This window comes from Umbelopsis ramanniana, assembly GCF_025399195.1.
Source record: "Umbelopsis ramanniana AG unplaced genomic scaffold K450scaffold_35, whole genome shotgun sequence".
In the NCBI taxonomy this organism is placed as follows: Eukaryota; Fungi; Mucoromycota; class Umbelopsidomycetes; order Umbelopsidales; family Umbelopsidaceae; genus Umbelopsis; species Umbelopsis ramanniana.
This window is the reverse complement of record NW_026252121.1, coordinates 1-19,176: the sequence shown is the minus strand read 5'-3', so window position 1 is coordinate 19,176 and position 19,176 is coordinate 1. Positions and strand designations below refer to the sequence as shown.

Below are 19,176 nucleotides of genomic sequence, written 5' to 3'. Positions count from 1 at the left end.
GTTGGCTGGGGGTAGGGGTGAACATGACAGAAGAGGCTACAGGTGTTGACGCTACTCCGTTGACACCAACAGGCGTTTCGTCCCAACGTGAACGCTTTCCACTCGATGCCTTTGGTGTGGCATCCCAAGCAGAACCACCTTGTGATGATGCTACAGGAGTTTCGTCCCATCGGTTGCGTCGCTTAGGGGTCATATCGCTGTCAACGCTGGTGCGAGGGGTTTCATCCCATTTTCCTTTAGCAGAAGCGCCGTCATCGCTGGACCAGTCGGATGACGATGAGGGTTCGTGAGCAGGGGTTGCAATATCCCATCTTCTTTTCTTTTTGGGTGGAGTGGTGTCGCCGGACTCGCCTCGAGCGGCAGCCTCTTTTGCCTTTTCTGCCTCTTCACGTTTCTTTCGAATGATAGCAGCGCGAACTCTTTCTTCTTCTCGGTCAAGTTCAGCTTCTTTCATGACTTCAGCGTACGATCGTGATTCTTGATTATCGTCGCCTTTACCAGAAAATGCGTCAACTCTTCCAGGTGATAGTTGTCGTCTGAATCGTCGTGCATGGTACTCGTCTTCTCTTTCAGCAATATTCTTGGATCGAGTGTGCTCAAAAGGATCGACTTCTTCGCCGCCTTCCGCTGCGGTTTCGTTAATCAAATCTTTTGGTGCCGTGTAGGAATTCAATCGACGTTGTGCAGCTTGGTACTCTGTGATTTCTTCTTGGTCTTCTTCCATGTCGTCATTGACTGGCAAAGAGTCAGCGTAACCTTCAAATTTGCTGCCACCGCCGTAGAGATCTGTGTCGAAAGATACACCCATCATCGATACTCGATCATCCTTATTGGCTGGATCGAGTGTTGGAGGTGGGCCGTCCTTGAATTTGGCGCGCTTGGCTTGAGCAGCTCGAATTTCGTTCTCAATATCTAAAGACGGAGAATACATTGGATTAGTGGAAGGTATGATACCTGCGAATTAGTAGGATCAAAGCTCACCGTCTGCCATTAAGCTGTAAGGATAACTGTAATTTTCTGTCAGCAAAGGGCACCGCAGCCATAAACACTTTTTGGGAGTCACGTGATAGGGTTAGGGGAGCATTAGCTCATAAAATGCATAGTATTTGCTACGGGACGGCACAGCTACTTAACACCATGTCGCAAGACATTCTATCTATCATTATTTCAGAGAGACAATTTTTTTATTATTATGAAGGACTAATCAGCTACTTTTAAAAAGTAGTGGACATCAATGACTAAGAACAACGACATTTTTTAATTATGTGCGTATTGAAAGGAGGAATTTTTATATCTTTTATGTGTTTTTTTTTTTTTTTTACAAGGCGGGTCTACTGCGCTTTGGTCGTAGAAAAAACAATGGAAAAACAAGCAACTTTTTTATGAAAGCTTCACATTAGGAAGCCCCCTCACTTCATTTTGGAAAACAGGTTCACTTGTTGTGAAATGCAAAAGTGTGATATCACCAAAACTCAAAGAAGTCTCAATAAGATTCTTGTTGGTATGGGCAATCGTCTGTCCAATGGGGTATATCGGCCGTCATCTCACAATAATCACAATGCTACGTGGTTAGAGAAAATAAAATAGTAAGTAAATCATGAACCACATATTCCTAAATTTTTTTCGCAAAACTTACAGGTTGACCATTATCTTGAGATGAATACGAGTTTAATATATCCGGCGCACCGAGTTTCTTACAGTCAATGGTATCATGGCCAAAACGATCGCAAATTCCACAATAGGATTCTGATCTGGAATCTTGTTTGCCACGAGCAACATAGTGAATGGAGTCATGTTTCAACACGGCGCTAGTATCATCGTAGGCGTTTGAAGAATCTTGATCGGATCGTGGACTGATGGGAACGTGACTTTGCGCTTGTATGTCTACAATCTCTTGCTCCAGCCGCTTTCGTCGTCCCTGTTCTTTGATCAACCGCTCTTCTAGTTCTGATTCACGGAATATCTTGTTCTCCACCAAGTGCTCGAAATCCGATAATTCTTTACTGAGTTTCGCAATGGTTGCGTCTTTGCTCTGGAGGACTTTCTGATGCTGCTGTGTAGCGGTGTGCATGTTGGCCATCATTTCCGATTGAAGCTTCGCCACCTTGCCCTCTAAAACCTTCGTCTGACGATGAGATAATTGGAGCGCATAACTGAAGTTTCCGGGCGGCGGTGTTTCTGGACTACGTGGATCCTCGTTGAAGTCGTGGTTGGCATTTACAATGATTTCATCCATAAGTTTCAGGCATTCCATCTCCAGTTGCTTATGGGCTTCTTGGAGATGCTGGTACTCTGTAACATTTTGATCCCTCGCTTGGCGTAAGGCGTTCAGCTGGTCTATTTGTACATCCACTTGTTCACGGCTTTCAGATAGCTGAGATTGAAGCTCTGATATATCACCAAGCAGCTGGTCGATGATACGCTGCTTGTCAGCTAGCTCTTTCTCCATGGCGGTTTGTCTCTCTGATTGCTCCAAGGCCACGTTCTTTGTGCTGTATAAATGGGAGATCTCGTCTTCAAGAGCATTGATTCTTTCCATGGAAGCCACCAGACTTTCTTGGTATGTGGCATTGGCCTGCTCCAACTGCTGTATGGAGGTGGTGGAAGATTGGAGCTCAGAAATTTGCTCCTTTAACTTGACAGTCGCCATTTTCTCGTCTTCGAGTGCCTGCACTGTGATTTCATACTTCTCCGTCAAAGCTGCCAAATCAGACTCTGCCGTGCTTCGCTTGAGACCTAGCTGAGTTTCGGATTGGCCATTCTTGTCTGCAGCATGTTCCTTTGCCTTTTCTAGTGCAATGGTTAGCTCTTGCAGCGCAAATTTGAGATCTTCATTTTCCGTCTGCTGCTCGCTAAGCTGGCTGTTCAATTGTAGTAAAATGCCACGCTCTTGAGAACCATTTTCCCCGTTGCGGGACCTCAAAGTGTCAAGTTCATGGTGTAGAGCTTGTTTTTCTAGTGTTAAATTTTCAATCTGGTGGATGGCGTCGTCTAGCTTGGCCTGGATCAACGTAGACTCTCGGCCGCGATCGCTTATCTCTTCCTGTGTGGCGCTATGGGCATGAGCGAGCTGTCGTTGAGTAGCACGGTGCTGCTCTTTTTCCCTTTCCAGTTGTTCACTTATCATACGATGTTTCTCCTGTAAGTCCGTCCATTGTTTCGTAAGGCGATAGAACTCAATGGAGTCTGAAGACACTCTCTGATGATGATGCAATGGTTGAGTCGATAAATCCTGTAGGGTTGAATTCAGGACCTTGTTGACGGCTTCCAATTCGTCTATGGTTGCTCCCAAATGGCCTAACTCCTCGTGGCAGGTCTTCAACTGAGCTGCATGTAATTTCTTTGCATGATCCAGTTCGTAGTGTAGTTTCTCGTTGGAGCGCTTTTCCAAAGTGAAAAGTTTCTCCAGTCGGACCACTTGGTCCTGATTGTCTTTGAGCGAGGCATTTTCGCGGAGCGCCTTGTTTAGAGCCGCTTGTAATTCTTCAACATTCACTCGCGTAGCCTTGTCTTGTTCAAATTCAGTAGGTCGGTTCCCCAGTTTATTTTGAAGCGCAGACTTCCTCCCTATTGGGGAGAGGATGGTTTTTCCTTCATTAGACGGGGATAATTTTCTTCGTTCCAGTAATTGAACTTTCTGAGCCAAAACAAATAATCCTGTATTGGGCCGACATTGAAAGTAACTCGTCCTGATTTCAAAAATAATTGGTCAAGGATCATGTAACGCGTTGACAAATAATAACACTTACCCGTTTACAGTGCCCGAGTTCTTGCCTGTGCCTAACTCATCCAATTCGATACCTGCCCAATGACCTTTCTTAAACGATGTCTCTCCCAAGTACCGCAACGTTCCTGTTAAGCCGTTCTCTAGTATGACCCGGTCGCCTACTTGTGGTGTAGCCTGGACTTTGGTGGTTGATATGGACGGTTTAGTAGTTGTACGACGTGGGAGAGTGGTGGTGGACTTTGAAGTCTGGAGTTTCAAGGCTGCCTGCTGGGTGGTGGAGCCAGTGGTACGTGTTGAATAGCTCGCCTTTGGCTGAGCCAGCCGGCTTTTGCTGTTACTGGGAGTTGGCAATGTTGGAATGTTGGAAGAGATGGAAGTCATTCCATGCCACACTGTTTGTTTGTGCAGTAAGAAAAAAAAGTTTTCCACACAGAACACTACGGGAGTCAAGCAGACAGAAACTTATTTTAGGTCATTACGTACGATCACCTTTTTGTCTCCTTGCCACACAAGCAGACGGTTCTTTTTACCAATGGTTTGTCAAATTTTTTCTTTATGTTTTATATAAAACGATCAAAGTGAGAGGAAATGGTGATGGTAGCTAGCTACATGGGAAAAATAGGGGGTAACCCAAACAGCGAGCATCAAAACGAGAAAAAAAGAGAAAATTTACAAAGAGGTGACTATAGGCTGGTGATTGATGAACGACGGTTTAACGGATTTCTGGGCCATTTGATTGGTATCTTCGTCGTCGTGCCAGCCGACTAGATCGACGTATTCATCAGCAAACAAGTCTTCGTTCTTGTTCCAGATATTGACCTTATCATCGGATGGACGGCTAGGTGGACTGGATTGGTGGACGGAGCTTTCATCGGAATCGCTGCCACTGGCAGAGATATCCTGCGATGAGCGACGAGAGTCGGGTATGTCGTCGGAAGGAGAAGACGAGCGAATGGGTAAAACAGACTGAATGTTCGTTCTACGCACATCATGATCGTAGTCGGAGTCATCCTCATCAAGAGCTGACTCGTCTTCGGTCACAGTTGAGCGATGGTTCTTCTTGAGAGCATGAATGGCCTGTGAGCGCAAAGATTGGTCCATTCCAGATGGACTATGAGGTGGTACGATATCGTAAAGCTGTTTGCGACCCGTAAGCAGGGTTTCCAACATCCTGATACGAAAGTGAGCCTTTTCCAGTTCCTGACTGGCTGCCTGCAGAGACGACTCTTTTTGAGAAACAATGTTTCTCATTGCAACCGTAGTGTATCGGTTGAAAGACAGTTCCTTTCCAAGATGGGTATTTTGCTGAGATAAAAACTTGTTATCTAGTTCTAGGCGATTGAGTTTATGCCGCAGATACGCAATTTCATCGTAGTCATCGTCATCTTCTGATAAATAATCGTAAAAGCCGTCATCGCTACTGTCGTCATGGTAAGTAGGGCGAGTGTCTGAAGGGAAAAAAGTCAGGTTAGCCATTTGAAACCATTATTTTTTTTTGTTGGGGGGATAATACCCTGCCAAGATTTCCTTACCTTGGCGATGATGCAAAGACGAAGGGTTCTCGGTAGCACCAGTGTATGACATTGCAAAAAGAATAAAAAAGGAGGTAGCAATGAAATGGGTGGATATGTAGGGAACTATATATATGCTGTGCTGAGAAGCGCTTTCTTATATGAACAAAGGTGAGCAGAATCAATCCACAATTAAGAAGGGAATAATAAAAGAAGAACAACGGACTTTGACCTTAGCAAAGAGTTGAGGGGGAAATGTAGTTTTGAATGAGAAGCAGACCTGCTGCGACGAGAGCGATGAGAAAGACCAAGAGAGAAAGAGCGAAGGCCAAAGAAAAACGTTTTGAGTTGAATCGGTGCTTGAATAGCAAAAGCTAGGCCATGCTGGGGCCCATTTCGTGGGTCACTCATTCAGTGTCAACTCAGACGCGGCGGCTCTTCTTTTGCTTGGTTGGCTTAGCTTCAAGTTCTGAGACCTTTCGGTTATAATCCCCCAAACGGAAAGTCCCCACTTCATTAAACAACAGTCATTTATATAGATTATGTCATGGATCAAGAAGCCATTCAAAATGCAAGCATGTCAAGTTGAGCTTCGTAGGGGAATAGCGGAATGCGCCTTGTAGAAAAAATGAGTTCATTAAAAAAAACCGGCGCACGTCGTTGGTATTTGGTTGGCAAAGTAAGGGGCGGGGAATCCAGTTATATTTTTTTTTTTCGGTTATGTTTTCACATTATGAAGTAGCCGCCGACCTGGGTCGAAAAGACGCTCGCTGGTTAGCAAACTGATGTGTGGTCTTATCAAGGTGATTGAGGATTTGGTCTAATTCATGATAGCAGAGCATCATCACAGCGTCTTGATTATGCAAGCGAGTTTTTTCTCGTAACCGTTCAAACCGGGTGATTAAGTCCGATGTATACCGATCACGCTCAGCCTTGGTCTTTCGGCGATGTCGGTCCCTTCGACGTTCGCCATAAGTTAATATGGAATGCACCCACCGACGCATCAAAGCCATAAACATTTGTTCTGGATATTTGCAATTCTAAATACAGGGAAGCGAGCGTCCAAAAGCGGATGTTAGCCGGTGACGATCACATACCTCATGAAAAAAAGAGTTACCTTAGATGGCTGACAGTCAACAAGCTTCTCTGCAGCATTGGTAGCAAGGCTATTGCTTGGTTTGGTCCGATGTTTGGGTGTATTGGCCCTTTGGTTATCAAGTCGACCACGGGCCAACCTGTCTACAGTAGCTTGCATGGTAGCAGTATCCATTTGATGTCGCTGTCGCTCGTTTAGTTCAAAACATTGATTATGTAGGCGAGGAACGGAGGTTGTGATTCGATCAAGGGCAGAAATGAGACCGTCCAAATCGTACGTTCGTTTGGAATCATCCGTATCAAAAGGATCTTTCGCTTTGATCGATGCGTTATTATAGTAGGGTGGTAATAAGCCAGCGACTTCGGTTCGTGGACCACAAGCGTCGTTGTAGTGAGGGAGTTGAGAGTCACATAAAATGGTATCAATTAAATGTTCAACGACCGCCATGGAAGAATCGATTTGTTCCCAAGTGTCATTGTCATCAGGAGTTTGGGTAGCGTTGGCTCGCATGGTTTGTAAATCTTCAACAATGCGTTGAACGATGAGCATAGCCTCATCGGTATCTTGGTTGGTAAATTGGGTGGTATCCAATGTGGAGGGACGTTGCCTTGCCGTCTGAATCATTTTGTATACATTGTTTGCGACTAAGACGATGTGCTCAACAAGCTTCTGGGCATCTTTGGATTGTAGCACATTCTGCAGCTGCAGCTTAATAGATTCCAATATTTCAGAATGTAAACTGGAACTGGCGGTTCCATGAGCTGAAATTAAATCACTCAGCATTTTATGACACGTTGAAAGATCATGGTCGTTCGTGAGTGAAGAATATTGCACAGTAAACGCATCCAGTAAGTAAAGGCAACTGTAGTCTAATGCCATGCAAGTGTTGAGAATTTCTTTCGTTATATGGCCATGTGGTTGTTGCTGTATCGAGAGCATAAATGTTTTAGGCATGGATGATCGCAAACGGGTGGCATGTGAGCAAAATAATAAAAAAAAAAATTCTTACCAACTGGGGTTCCGTGCTCAGTTGGCTGATAGGCATGACATCCAGAATATCACTATAATCAAAAGGTTCTAGTTGAAACTCTTGGAAGATCAAGTCATGGCCATCCTGAATTATGTCATGGTGAGGAACATTTGACTACCAAATGCTGGTCAGCTGAGATTTGCCTGCGTATCGCCCAATATCGGAAGTTAAGATCTTACCAAATCATCCTCTATACTAGTACGACGAATGGTTCGAGGTTTTTGTCGTTCTGCTGACTGCATGAATGAAAAAGAATGAAAAGGCGGCCACCCAAACAAAAGGAAGAGAAGAGAAAGAAGCTATGGGAACCGAAAAGCAATGGTTGCAATAGGCTGGCAAGCACGTGGCTTGCTTTCCAAGCGATTGCTATATTGCTTTACAAGGGGTTATCGTTCACTACGGACGGTGGCTTTGGAGTAACTAAGCGTTCATAGATACGCCGTGCTTTCAGTTTGGATGCATCCCACTTTTTTTTTTTTGTTTTTCGCCCGCAGCAATTCAGTAACGTTGGGCAGTAAAAGGTGAATTTCAATGGTTCCTCTGAATGTAAGGTGGCAGCAACCTATGCCAGTATGACTCAAATCCGTCAAATACCAGTAACCAAAATGGGTGGCAATCAACAATTCACAGGGAGATCCTTCTAACAAGGTAATCGGGGAGGAGATCTCGCTTAGGGTGTGGTACGGGGAAGGTGGCGCCGACGTTTTTTCCGGGTCATACATCAGGATGATAGCGAACGACCCGTCAAACCGATTGCATCAGCATCGATTTCGTCAGTAAAGCAGCTATCATTCACCGTTGACTGCGTCTCCCAAAGTATGCCTTGTCTTTATGTTAGCGTGAATAATGAGTTGATCATGGAACCAATCGTGACGTTGGTGCAGCCTTTTGTTTTTACGAATCCCATTAATTTTGAGGTTTGTTTTTTATTCATTTTTCGAGCTATCCCATTTTGAGTTCCTACCAGTTACAAGCAAAAAGACCAAGCCGATCGAATATGCTACTACAGCTGGGTTGGTTGCGCTATTCATGATCGTTCAAACGCTTGACTGCGCTGCACTGTCAAGAGGTGAAAGCGACAGATGTCAAGTTTTCCCAGAGTCTATGATTTTCAATGAGAGAGTCTCCTGACACAGCAGTGGGCGTTGGCGTGGGCACAGCTTATCCCATCAATGCCTTCGGGCAACCAAAAATTTCTTTATTTCATAAAAATATCACGTCACATTTTCGATATAATAAACATCTTCGAGGTGGTACCCCTGTTTAGCTCTACACTCAACTGCAACTGAAATGGCTGGACACTACGTTATTGCTGGCAAGGCTATTCCTAACCACGTTGTACGTAGTTATTTCTAATATCTTTTTCCTTTTGAACTCTCGACGGTCTCTGTGTGTTGTACATGTAGCAGATTGGGCAATGCAACTGGTCCAAAGCGGAAACCATGCATGGGGTCGACGAAAATCTCGTAGCATCGCCCGTAACTGTTTACGACACAGTATATTGATTGCAGCAGCTAAATTGCGCACCTTCCCGACTCAACCATCTGGCTAACTTACTGGCCGTTGGCCTGTCGCGACACCTCACGAAATGTTGGTTCGACAGCTGATCTGCAACCTTTACATACACCCGTCCTTCCCTTGCATACTATCTCATATCCATCGATTCACAGCATACTAACTCTCCCCTACCCTTTTTTGCAGCTCGCCATGGGATTCATTGGCGCCTACGCTGCCCTCGGCGTCTGGTCCACCTCCGGATCTAGCAAGCCCAAGGCTGCTGAACCCCCAATCAAGGCTGCCTCCAGCGACGAAGAATCTTTCATCAAGGAATTCCTTGCCAAGGCTGACAGCGAAGAAAAGAAATAGATTCAATGTTGATGTTTTTTATCAAGTTATACAAATTGCGAACGCAACATAAAATATGTTAAAATTTCAAGAATAGAGCCATTGAGAGGTCGAATGATGCTGTATTTGGGTTTGATGGAGAAATGGAAAAAGTGCGCGGGGGCAATACAGTAAACACGCGCGCCATGCCCATGGGGAAACCGTGACCTCTTGCAACCTTGTGTCTCGGCTGTCACAGGGTTTGCAAATTGGAAAATTCCTCTCGTTTTGCGCCAGGCCTCTCTGTTCATTAGATCGGCCAAACGTCCGACTCTTCTTTTTTTTTTTTTTTCTTTTGGAAATCAGTTGTACCTGAGCTTCACCTCACCTTGCTCAACCCGGCTCCACTTGCACCAACTTGGATTGCGTAACGCTTCACGCTCTGGACTCGAATTTGCCTGTCAACCCATGGAAAGAAATCTTCAACTTAATTTGTATAGTGGATTGCTGATCTATCGTACAACAAGAAACACAGAATTCCTTTTATATAACGATACATTTTCAAACAAGAGACACTGGGGACCTCCTAAGGGACGCGTAATTGGCCAAGAAGATGAAAAAAAGTAAGTCGCCAACAGCGATCCTTATGGAATTCGGGCACCCATGAGAAAATTTTGTTGATCGTTGCGTGGGATATCTAGATGTGCTTTAAGAGCAGCGTTTGAGATCATTGGTCTGAATCCAAAGGATCTACGTATAGAAGAGGGTTTTAAAATCGAAGTGAAATACCTTTCTGGTACAAAGTAGGTTTTTGATCCCTACGCGAAATCCTTTGCTAAACATATTGACCAATGTCTTACTTTCCCTTAGACCCAAAAAAGTGAGCTACTATCTAGCTCAAGCTCTAGATCCGCACAGTCGCATTCCACCCAATGCTGAGGGGTTACATATACAATGGTGCAATTTGCAAGTGGCCGTAGATAAGGCTGCGTTTCGCAATATGCAAGAGGTCTTTACCCACGCATGTAGCTTTGTCGAGAGCAAGAAGAAAGCAAGACAGCAAGCGCGTAGAAAGACAGGCGAATCACCCCGTTCTAATTACGGATTTAATTCACCTTACTCTTCGAGCACAGCTCATTCTGAAGCGGCTGAAGCGACCGCTGTAGATGGCGTTGCTGGTGTGAAATCACAGCTCAAGGGCCTAAACATCACCCCTTTACAAGATTCGCTATCGCCCCGTCAATCCGGCTTCAGTCAAACTACTGACGACCGAGGACTGCCCACACAGCATGCGGGCGATCACAGGCTCAGCCGAGAATTGATGCCAGATCATCAAGACAAGAGTGGCAAGTCGCTCAGTGCCAACCCATTGTACAAAACCAGGTTATGCGAAAGGTTTGAAACGGAAGGATACTGTCCATATGAAGGGAAATGTACCTTTGCTCATGGCAACACTGAACTCCGTGAAAGAATAGCAGACGCCGTTGAGGATAAGCCTAGTGCCAAAACCGAGTCCACCGACGGCAATAACCTCTTCAAAACACGACTGTGTGAGCGATATATGAAGGGCATGTTTTGTCAATATGGTCCCAAATGCAATTTTGGTAAAGCTTCTGACTGATGCAATGCAATCTGATTATTTTTAGATATTTTTTTTATTAACACTTCTTTGGTCGTGACGACAGCACATGGGGTTACTGAATTAAAGCAACGCCCTGCTCCTATCAAGGAGAAACCCAGAGTACATGAAGTCGATGACCAAGCCTCAAGGTTCAGGATGCCTAGAACCCGAGACTCACCTCATCCAGAGCATACCCATGCTAGTGTAGATGTTCCTAGCTCTCCAGTGACCCCCTCGCAACCCCGAGTAGACTCACCCGGGCGTATAATTGAAAAGCCTATGACCCCTGAGAGCCCTACTGCAAGGTAAGTTGCATCCTCTCCAAAAGATGCCATGTCTACAGGGTTCTAAATCGTCGGGATACTTGCAGCCTACCTGGCAAACCGCAGACGATTGAATTCGATACTGCTACCCAGCAAGATGGTGGAAGTGGCTTGGTTAAGCCCAAGCTTGTGCAATATGAACACAAGCTTCCGCCATTAGCCAAACCCCCCACCCCTGGCTATAATTCTCGAAAGCAAGTCGATGATAAGGTGCCGCTGAAATCAGCATTAAATGGGATGGCCGATGTAAGTACAAGTGGATTGAACTTGGGCACAAAGTCTGATTCCTAACCATACCATAGGCCTATGAAAAAACAAAAATCAAAGTCGTTGAACTTTCCAAGGACGAGCGAGACATGTTGCCAATGTAAATTGAATATGTGACTGACTTGGAAAATTGTACACCACCTTGTACTTAACTCTTTTCATTCCTTCTCCTAGTGCCTTACCCAAGCCCAAGAGCGTATCACCCATCATCGTCCAGCAGGAGGAGAATGTTATTCGAGACCTTAAAAAGTATTTTGAATCATCTTTGGGTGAACAAATGAATAGCGCAGCCGATATCAAAGAAGTAACAAGAATTGAGATGCGCTACAATTTCTCAAAGGCATCTCTATTTTACGCGTTGTTTGCGAGTTTATTGGACGACAAGTGTAAAGATGGCAATTCAGCTGTGTCGATTTTGAAGACTCGAGGAACGCTTTTCAATAATGTAAGAGAATGATCCCCAGTCAAGCAGTGTGGTTAATGCCAATGTGGTACGGTTTGGCTGACTTTTTCCTTTCTTAGTTCATTCGAAATGCCGCAGACCAACAAAAATTGCTAAAGGCGTGGGCAGACTACGTCTCTCAACGCAATTCTCAGCTACTACCAAAGACATCCCTTGTTTTGTCGTACTGGTATAGCTGTGATTTGATAGAAGAGGAAACATGCATCCAATGGTACGAGCAGTTAGAGGAAAATAGCAAGATCAAGATCAAGAGTGCCAAATTCATCGACTGGTTGCAGACTGCTGAAGAAGAGGATTGAGAAATATAGAAAAACGTAGTGTTGGCTTAGCACTAAACATACCCTGTAATATTCTTCATTAAAATCCCTGTTCTATACTATACTATACTTTACGGCTGTTGGTCGGCTAGGTCTACTTTATTTCGGCATAGAAAAAGCTGTAGACAATATCGTAATGTGTACATTGGGGACTACCAAATTAAGTGAAATGGACGGAAAGGGTATATCTAATGCTGAGTACTGCTAAGACAAGGGAAGGTATGTAAAGGTAATATGAAGTTGGGTTTACAAAATGATGCACCCTTCGCTTCTTCGGCTCTCAGCTGCGCCTTTTGTTTTCACTGCGGTGGTGGAGGTGAGGATTTATTTTGGTAACACTGGGCAAATATTCCCTCATTTTACTGCGAACGGAAATCAACTTACCAGACATGGCGACTCTGGCTGCCTGCTCAAAGCATTCGTTCACACCTCGGTTGTGCTTTGCGGAGCACTCCAAATAGCGCACAGCGTTGATACTTCGTGCTGTAGCAAGACCCTATTCGAAAAATGAAACATCAGCCATGGTTGTAACATGTGCTTGATAGCCAGCGAAACCTACCTCTTCGTATAAGACAGGGTGGATATTCTGCTGTTGCAAACTGGCTATGGTGGCCTCGTCGTCACGAAGGTCGCATTTCAATGCCACCAAGATGATTTTCACTTCCGGACAGTGGTCCCCTAGTTCTTCTAACCACCGATACATGATGTTCTCCAAGCTGTCACGATTATCGATTGCGAAGCATAGCATCACTACGTCTGTGTCGGCGTAGGATAATGTGCGGAGTCGGTCAAACTCCTCTTGTCCTGATAAAAAAAAAAGGATGAGGTATGTGAGTGAGGGGTTGTATAATTCTATCTTAGTCTGGATGATTGGGAGACATGGATCTGTTACCTGCAGTATCCCATAAGGATAGTTGAACTTCCTGGCCGTCAATGCTCAATTCTTGAACATAGTTTTCAAACACAGTTGGTTCATATAACTGCGATAGAAAAGACAAAAATCGGATGGGATAAGAAGTTGCCGTTAGTAACACGACGGCGGCAGCGAAAACAAAAGAAGATTCCAAATAGGTGTCATTCGTTACCTGAGGAAAATACCCTCTAGTAAAAACGTTTAAAAGCGAAGTCTTTCCACAGGCGCCGTCGCCTAAGACAACCAGTTTCCTGTGAATAGGTTTCTTATTTTCTCGGCACAGGAACATGGTGGTGAATGACAAATGTTGGAAGAAGAAGAAAAGAGTGTTTTGGTTCGGGTTGTTTGCTCCTGGCAAACCGAGTGGTACAAAATGCCCAAAACGACATGGACTGCTTTGGCCAATTTCCAATGGGCCAGGCGAACCTACCAACTTTGGCTTGGACTTGAAAACGAGACGTTCACGTAGTGACTGGATGATAGAAGCTCAGTGGTTCGTGGAGTGAACCTCATAGATGACTGACGGATCCTATTGAAAAATATACTGAAAATCATCGAAAAGCGTACATGATGTGCAGTCACTTAAAGAATGATTTAGGCGATTCTGCGCTACCCGCGAGCGAAAAATAACAACAAAAATCTCAGCTTGGAGTTTTTTCCAGACGAGCTCTTCTTTCCCTTTTTTTCCTATAAAAAATATACAGTAATGGCCGCTGAGGAACAGCAAAGTCGATCGATCTATGTCGGTAATCTAGACTCTAGGTCAGTTTTCACTTTATTGGAGCGTGCTGATTTGACTCTACGTTATAAACACTGCTCTTCCATTTCTATTTTGTGTCAACTTTATTCGATTCCCACCACACGCCATGATCCCCAACTTTCCGCACCTTCAGAGTAAGCGATCAGCAGGTACAAGATGTCTTTGCCAGTGTCGGCCCGGTGGAATCAATAAAAATAATGTCGGTACGTTGTTTAGTGGACAAGTCTTTGTCTCATTTTCTATTTTCGAATTGCCAAGGACATTTAGTCTCTCAAGAAATACACCAACCTTTGCGTCACTTTGCCTATACTTGCGTGTTGCTATGATTTTCTTACGTTAATCCCCCACCCATTTTTTTCTCTCTTTCTTTTCGATCTTATGCTGTTCTGTCTATCGCATCTCTGGAACAGCCTCGCAAACATACAAACTATGTATGTATCCTATTTTGTGTTTCGTGTTTGGTTTGTCTTGTTACTGAAATTTGATATCTTAGCAATACGGTCAGCAAGCGGGTTTCAACTATGGGTTTATTGAATATGCCGATTCTGCCTCAGCTGAAAAAGCCATAAATGAATTCAACGGCAAGAAAGTGTTTAATCATGTTTGTCATTCGTTTCTCTTTCCTAAGCCCTGCGACCGAGAACAGCTTCTTACCAAGCTTTTTTTTTTGTGCCGTTTGTAGGAGCTTAAGGTCAATTGGGCTCAAGGATCAACTCCAGGAGGAGCAAAAGAAGACACATCAAATCACTTTCATATATTCGTTGGTGATCTCGCTCCTGAAATCAATGACGAAGCTTTGACTGCAGCATTTGGCAACTTTGGACCATTGACGTAAGTGATGGTCAATGTGAAATCTATCATATTCCGTGTTTCTTAGGCGTCTTTTCCCTATTAGCGATGCCCATGTTATGTGGGATCAATTATCGGGCAAATCTCGAGGATTTGGCTTTGTAGTCTACAAAGAAAAGGCAGACGCCGAAAAAGCACTTGCTGGCATGAACGGCCAATGGTTGGGATCTCGTGCTATTCGTTGCAACTGGGCAAATCAGAAAGGTACGTGTCAACGGTGATGCAGCGTAATGCATGGCCATCCGGATGACATGTCTTTACATTTAAACTCATTCTCTCGCAGGCCAAACTGCTACACCTGCCCCAATACCTGGTCAGGTCTTACCGATCGAGACCGTGATGAGTCAGGCTCCAGCATATGTCACAACCGTCTATGTTGGCAATCTTCCCCCAAATTTGACCCAGGAAGAAATTGCACCTATCTTTGGTCAGTTTGGTATTGTTCATGAGATCAAAATGCAGGCAGACCGCGGTTTCGCTTTCGTCAAGTAAGTTCTATTTTGGCCGCACTGTGCGTGCATTTGCGGAAATACAAACTCATCGAGTTCTCTCTTACAGACTTGACAGTCACGAAGGTGCTGCTAATGCTATTGTTCAGCTGCAAGGTGCCAACATGGGAGGTCGCCCTGTGAAGGTAAAATGTCGACAGCTGCTCATGACCCATGCCCACAGTCAACCAACTAACATTGGGGAAATTTGTCTTTTTCTTACTCAGCTTTCGTGGGGCAAGAATCGCTCTCAAGATAATAACAATTGGCAGCAGTACCCTATGGCAGGTTACCAGCAAAACCAGCAGCATAACATGCGTCGCCACCATCAACCATACCGAGGGGGTCCATATAACATGAACTCATTCCCCAAGGTTGGCGGCGGTCGTGGTGCTGGTGGCATGGATCCTCAAATGTTTGGCAACTGGCCCGACCAACGTCAGTGATCGAGTAAAGTTTACATTATATTGAATTATTGTATATTCGTCAAAATAAAATTTTAAAAGTAAGCCTTTTTACTGATTCTATCCACACAAAGGCTTTGAACGATGATGTGATTTTGCGACCTTTTGGTGCCGGTTTGTCCAGTAGGAAAGAAACGAAGGGTTCCGTCACTTGAATGCAGCTCATATGCAGTATAATATCTTTCATTCATAGTAAGCCCACCGCACCCTGTTGGGATCTTGTGCCTTGCTGTGAACCCACGTGCCTTAACCGCGTCTTCGTTATCTGCAACCTATTGCCATCCATGCCACTCACTCACTGTTGATAAACATTGTAGAGCAGTTAATTCTGTTGTTTGTTTCAATTACGTAGGAGCCTTTTATAGAGCAGCAGTGTCATGGCAGGTTAAAACTTGAGTGCCCCCATTTACCCAAAAAGTCCCAATTTTTTCCGGTCCTTATAACTACTTTGCACGGTTCCTGTTGCTGGGAATCCATTGATCTCCATTTATCAATGAATTCAATTTACCAAGTGGATGACTTGGTAAAGGAATACCTCCTGGTATGCATGTCACCTCATTCCAACCCTTGTGCTGGACGCTCTAATGTATCCCTTCGTGAACTTATTCTTTCCATGCTTTAGTTTAGGGGATTCAACAGCACATTTCGTGCATTGGAGTTAGAGAGTCGAGCAGATAGAGACAAGGGATTTCAGGTAAGACCGCTGCTGACCAGTCTGATCCATGTGTGCGTTCTATTCACTCCCGATGACAGGTCGATAAGATCATCGAAGAGCTTTTTGGCTATGTACAAACCAGTGATATCACCAATTTGCTGGAATCCTGGCGGTACTTGGATACCCGATACTTTTCAAGACTCGACAGTCGATTCCAGCGAACAGTCAAAAAGTTCGAGCTATGTTTATTACGATATTATTTAGTCCATGGCAAGTTTCGGAGCACAGACGATGATGCTTGGTTGTACAGGAGCTGATCCTTACTCTACCTTTAGCTATGCAGGTCAAGAGACGAGATAGGGTCATCGAGTTCTTCGATGTCTATGGCGCTGAATTGCATGAAAACTCGGAATGGTTGAAATGGTTCGGTAAGCTGACTTTTAACTACGTCAATCCATGTCGTCGGGAGTGCCATGGTATGCTTAATTTGTCCCGTCAATAGCCTTGCCGTATTCCAAAAACCCAACCACCGACCCTGCTTTTGAAACCTTCTTCTCAAAACAATGGCTAGATAATTATATTGTGTCACTTCACAACTTCCTGAACACCATCTTTCAGAATATGCGTGAGTATACTTGTCCCATGGTGTTTCTTTTACAACCTGTTGGTAATGACATGCTATATTTGTTTAGCCCTCCCAAGTCTGTTGACTCTCAACTTAGATAAGATTCAGAAAAAGGCACAACAGACCGAGATAGACGCATTGAAAGCTTCAGTAGAAACTCTAAAGGCTAATATGGAAACATTGGAAGGAGAGAATCTATCGCTGAAGCAGAAGGTACAAAACATGGCAATAACCTATCAAGTTTGTTGATCATCCACGGGATAATTCATGCCATTTCTATAGTTAACAGAGACCAAGAAAGAAATGACAGACGGCATGACAAGGATGCGAAGGCGTGCAGTATCAATGGTGGATTCAAAGACTCGGACGTCGGTAGCTAGCCCTGATTCCTCCAGCAAAACAGAGACCCGCAGCCGAAGGAAAACAACGCAATCACTGTCACTGTCGATACCCGAAGACGATGGTATTAGCGGACCATCTACATCAGAATCGCTATCGGACAGCAATGAAGCATTTCTGATTACCACTCAGGTTAGTAACTACGCGGGCTGTATAAAAAGTGCATAAAAAAAGACAAGCATGTTGCCTTTATTTGATGATGATGTATTGACCTTTACTATCCCTTCTAGGAAGAGTTTTTTGAGCATACATCTGGCATCACACATGCAAAGTTTTCCAGCAATGGCTCAACCATTGCAAGTTGTGATATGGACAACATTATACGGTACGTGCTGAAGACAGAAATGATATAAATTGAACATCAGTTCTCACATCATACATGATAATTTCAGAACGTGGTCTTATCAGGATCAACTCTCTAACCCATCTAAAATCAAAAACGCTGCTAATGTGCTGTCTCTTGAATGGGAGGCGCGATCTGATAAATTGGTAAGGAAAACGGAGATGCTAAAGTTGGGTCCATGAAAGGAAATTCCCTAACATTTCGATTCAGTTATTGATAGGAACCGATTCTGGGCTCATTCGAGTCTATAATACAGAATCACAATCCATCGTGCAGACGTTCCGAACCGATGAGAAGCTACCAAAGTACGATGTTCGTTGGTCATACAAGAATACATCGTATGAGAATTAACCTTGTTTATTCCATCAATAGAGTGACTCAGATATCGTGCAGTCCAGCAGAATCCGTGTTTGTGAGTGCTGCATCTAACGCTACCTATGGAACGCAGGGTGCATCGACCGGTAGCTTGATATCTTGGAACCTGAAGACAATGCAGAAGCAGCAAACATTTGAATTGGAAGGCTCAGAAGCCTCATCCATTATCAACACTGTTCAATATAATCACAATGGTCAATTACTTGTTTCTGGAAACGATCAAGGCTTTATTAGGATATTTGGTAGGCTAATAGCATGTAGTGGGACAAAGCAAAAAGATCCTCTATTTACCTCTTCTTGTTCGTGGTATAGATGCGAGAACGATAAAGCCCATCATGGAGTGGAAGTCAGAAGCCCAAGTTGCCACGTGCTTTGCACAGTTCAGTTTTGACGAGACATCGATCATGGATGTATCCGCCAACGGCATGGTAAGTTGAAATGGCTCTTCTGTGTAGTCAATTATATACCTGGAACTCAACCCCAAGTTCCCTTTTTCTTCTGCAGCTTACGCAATGGTCTGTCCATAAGCCTGGCGTATCGCTCTCATCTGTCAAATTGACAGGATTCCCACCACCGTCTCCTTTCAGTATGCCGACACCGCAATCACCCATTGATATCCCAGGCAACCTATCACCCTCCACCATCGATATACCCAAACCACGAGTTTCGTCCTCCTCGGCATCTCGCAGATCCGTTTCATCCATGCGATCGGGCCGCTTACCGTCTGTGGACGATACATACACCCAAACCTTGTTGTCCGTATCCCCTCGCCCTCAAATGGTAGCGTTCAGTCATGACACCGAGCACGTCCTTTGCGCCGCCACAGCCACGAAACGAGCAGACAGCCCAGTGGTGGGCATGGTGTACCAAGTGGCCCAGGGAGAACCGGTTCAACAAATTGCAGCGACGCAAAACGAGAAACTCACCGTCGTTGACTGGACGAGTGCCGCCAATGCCTGCCTGACAGGAACAGCCGATGGTAGTATCCGAGTCACAAAGTTGATTCGAGTGTAGACGTTTGTCTAGTGGCATACGCATAAGATATGTTCTATAATAGCCATTCTAGCCGACTTTTGCTATATTTATTTGTTTGTTCTTCTTTTGATCTGGAAGGATTTTTTTTTTT

The 19,176-nt window shown here is 44.5% G+C and overlaps 8 protein-coding genes across 8 annotated transcripts; 4 read left to right on the top strand and 4 right to left on the bottom strand.

The window, feature by feature from the left end:
• Positions 1-1,162: 1,162 nt before the first annotated feature.
• On the bottom strand, positions 1,163-4,252 carry K450DRAFT_245180 (uncharacterized protein). Its single transcript, XM_051589706.1, has 2 exons — positions 3,750-4,252; positions 1,163-3,689 (listed from the first exon to the last, which is right to left on the bottom strand). Exons 1-2 carry the CDS (start codon positions 4,106-4,108, stop codon positions 1,613-1,615), a joined length of 2,436 nt encoding a protein of 811 aa, XP_051443723.1. The 5' UTR covers positions 4,109-4,252; the 3' UTR covers positions 1,163-1,612.
• On the bottom strand, positions 4,253-5,746 carry K450DRAFT_245176 (uncharacterized protein). The gene is made up of 2 exons (XM_051589705.1): positions 5,260-5,746; positions 4,253-5,175 (listed from the first exon to the last, which is right to left on the bottom strand). Exons 1-2 carry the CDS (start codon positions 5,309-5,311, stop codon positions 4,397-4,399), a joined length of 831 nt encoding a protein of 276 aa, XP_051443722.1. The 5' UTR covers positions 5,312-5,746; the 3' UTR covers positions 4,253-4,396.
• K450DRAFT_245172 (uncharacterized protein) lies at positions 5,730-7,648 on the bottom strand. Its single transcript, XM_051589704.1, has 4 exons — positions 7,544-7,648; positions 7,344-7,478; positions 6,356-7,258; positions 5,730-6,278 (listed from the first exon to the last, which is right to left on the bottom strand). Exons 1-4 carry the CDS (start codon positions 7,604-7,606, stop codon positions 5,970-5,972), a joined length of 1,410 nt encoding a protein of 469 aa, XP_051443721.1. The 5' UTR covers positions 7,607-7,648; the 3' UTR covers positions 5,730-5,969.
• Positions 7,649-8,607: 959 nt separating this feature from the next.
• Positions 8,608-9,243, top strand: K450DRAFT_245166 (uncharacterized protein). The gene is made up of 2 exons (XM_051589703.1): positions 8,608-8,702; positions 9,066-9,243. The coding sequence occupies exons 1-2, from the start codon at positions 8,655-8,657 to the stop codon at positions 9,228-9,230; spliced, it is 213 nt and encodes a 70-aa protein (XP_051443720.1). The 5' UTR covers positions 8,608-8,654; the 3' UTR covers positions 9,231-9,243.
• A 43-nt stretch (positions 9,244-9,286) lies between these two features.
• Positions 9,287-11,590, top strand: K450DRAFT_245163 (uncharacterized protein). The gene is made up of 6 exons (XM_051589702.1): positions 9,287-9,811; positions 9,890-9,991; positions 10,059-10,792; positions 10,874-11,114; positions 11,180-11,378; positions 11,435-11,590. Exons 1-6 carry the CDS (start codon positions 9,657-9,659, stop codon positions 11,501-11,503), a joined length of 1,500 nt encoding a protein of 499 aa, XP_051443719.1. The 5' UTR covers positions 9,287-9,656; the 3' UTR covers positions 11,504-11,590.
• Positions 11,591-12,248: 658 nt separating this feature from the next.
• K450DRAFT_245154 (uncharacterized protein) lies at positions 12,249-13,660 on the bottom strand. Its single transcript, XM_051589701.1, has 5 exons — positions 13,265-13,660; positions 13,072-13,159; positions 12,739-12,983; positions 12,564-12,675; positions 12,249-12,481 (listed from the first exon to the last, which is right to left on the bottom strand). Exons 1-5 carry the CDS (start codon positions 13,379-13,381, stop codon positions 12,426-12,428), a joined length of 618 nt encoding a protein of 205 aa, XP_051443718.1. The 5' UTR covers positions 13,382-13,660; the 3' UTR covers positions 12,249-12,425.
• An 83-nt stretch (positions 13,661-13,743) lies between these two features.
• K450DRAFT_245150 (uncharacterized protein) lies at positions 13,744-15,662 on the top strand. Its single transcript, XM_051589700.1, has 9 exons — positions 13,744-13,854; positions 13,986-14,055; positions 14,263-14,283; positions 14,346-14,453; positions 14,535-14,683; positions 14,748-14,905; positions 14,985-15,189; positions 15,260-15,335; positions 15,417-15,662. Exons 1-9 carry the CDS (start codon positions 13,799-13,801, stop codon positions 15,633-15,635), a joined length of 1,062 nt encoding a protein of 353 aa, XP_051443717.1. The 5' UTR covers positions 13,744-13,798; the 3' UTR covers positions 15,636-15,662.
• A 239-nt stretch (positions 15,663-15,901) lies between these two features.
• On the top strand, positions 15,902-19,176 carry K450DRAFT_245135 (uncharacterized protein). The gene is made up of 13 exons (XM_051589699.1): positions 15,902-16,194; positions 16,276-16,347; positions 16,407-16,578; positions 16,644-16,736; positions 16,811-16,933; positions 17,001-17,146; positions 17,216-17,464; positions 17,563-17,657; positions 17,725-17,821; positions 17,886-17,980; positions 18,048-18,292; positions 18,363-18,478; positions 18,555-19,176. The coding sequence occupies exons 1-13, from the start codon at positions 16,147-16,149 to the stop codon at positions 19,062-19,064; spliced, it is 2,061 nt and encodes a 686-aa protein (XP_051443716.1). The 5' UTR covers positions 15,902-16,146; the 3' UTR covers positions 19,065-19,176.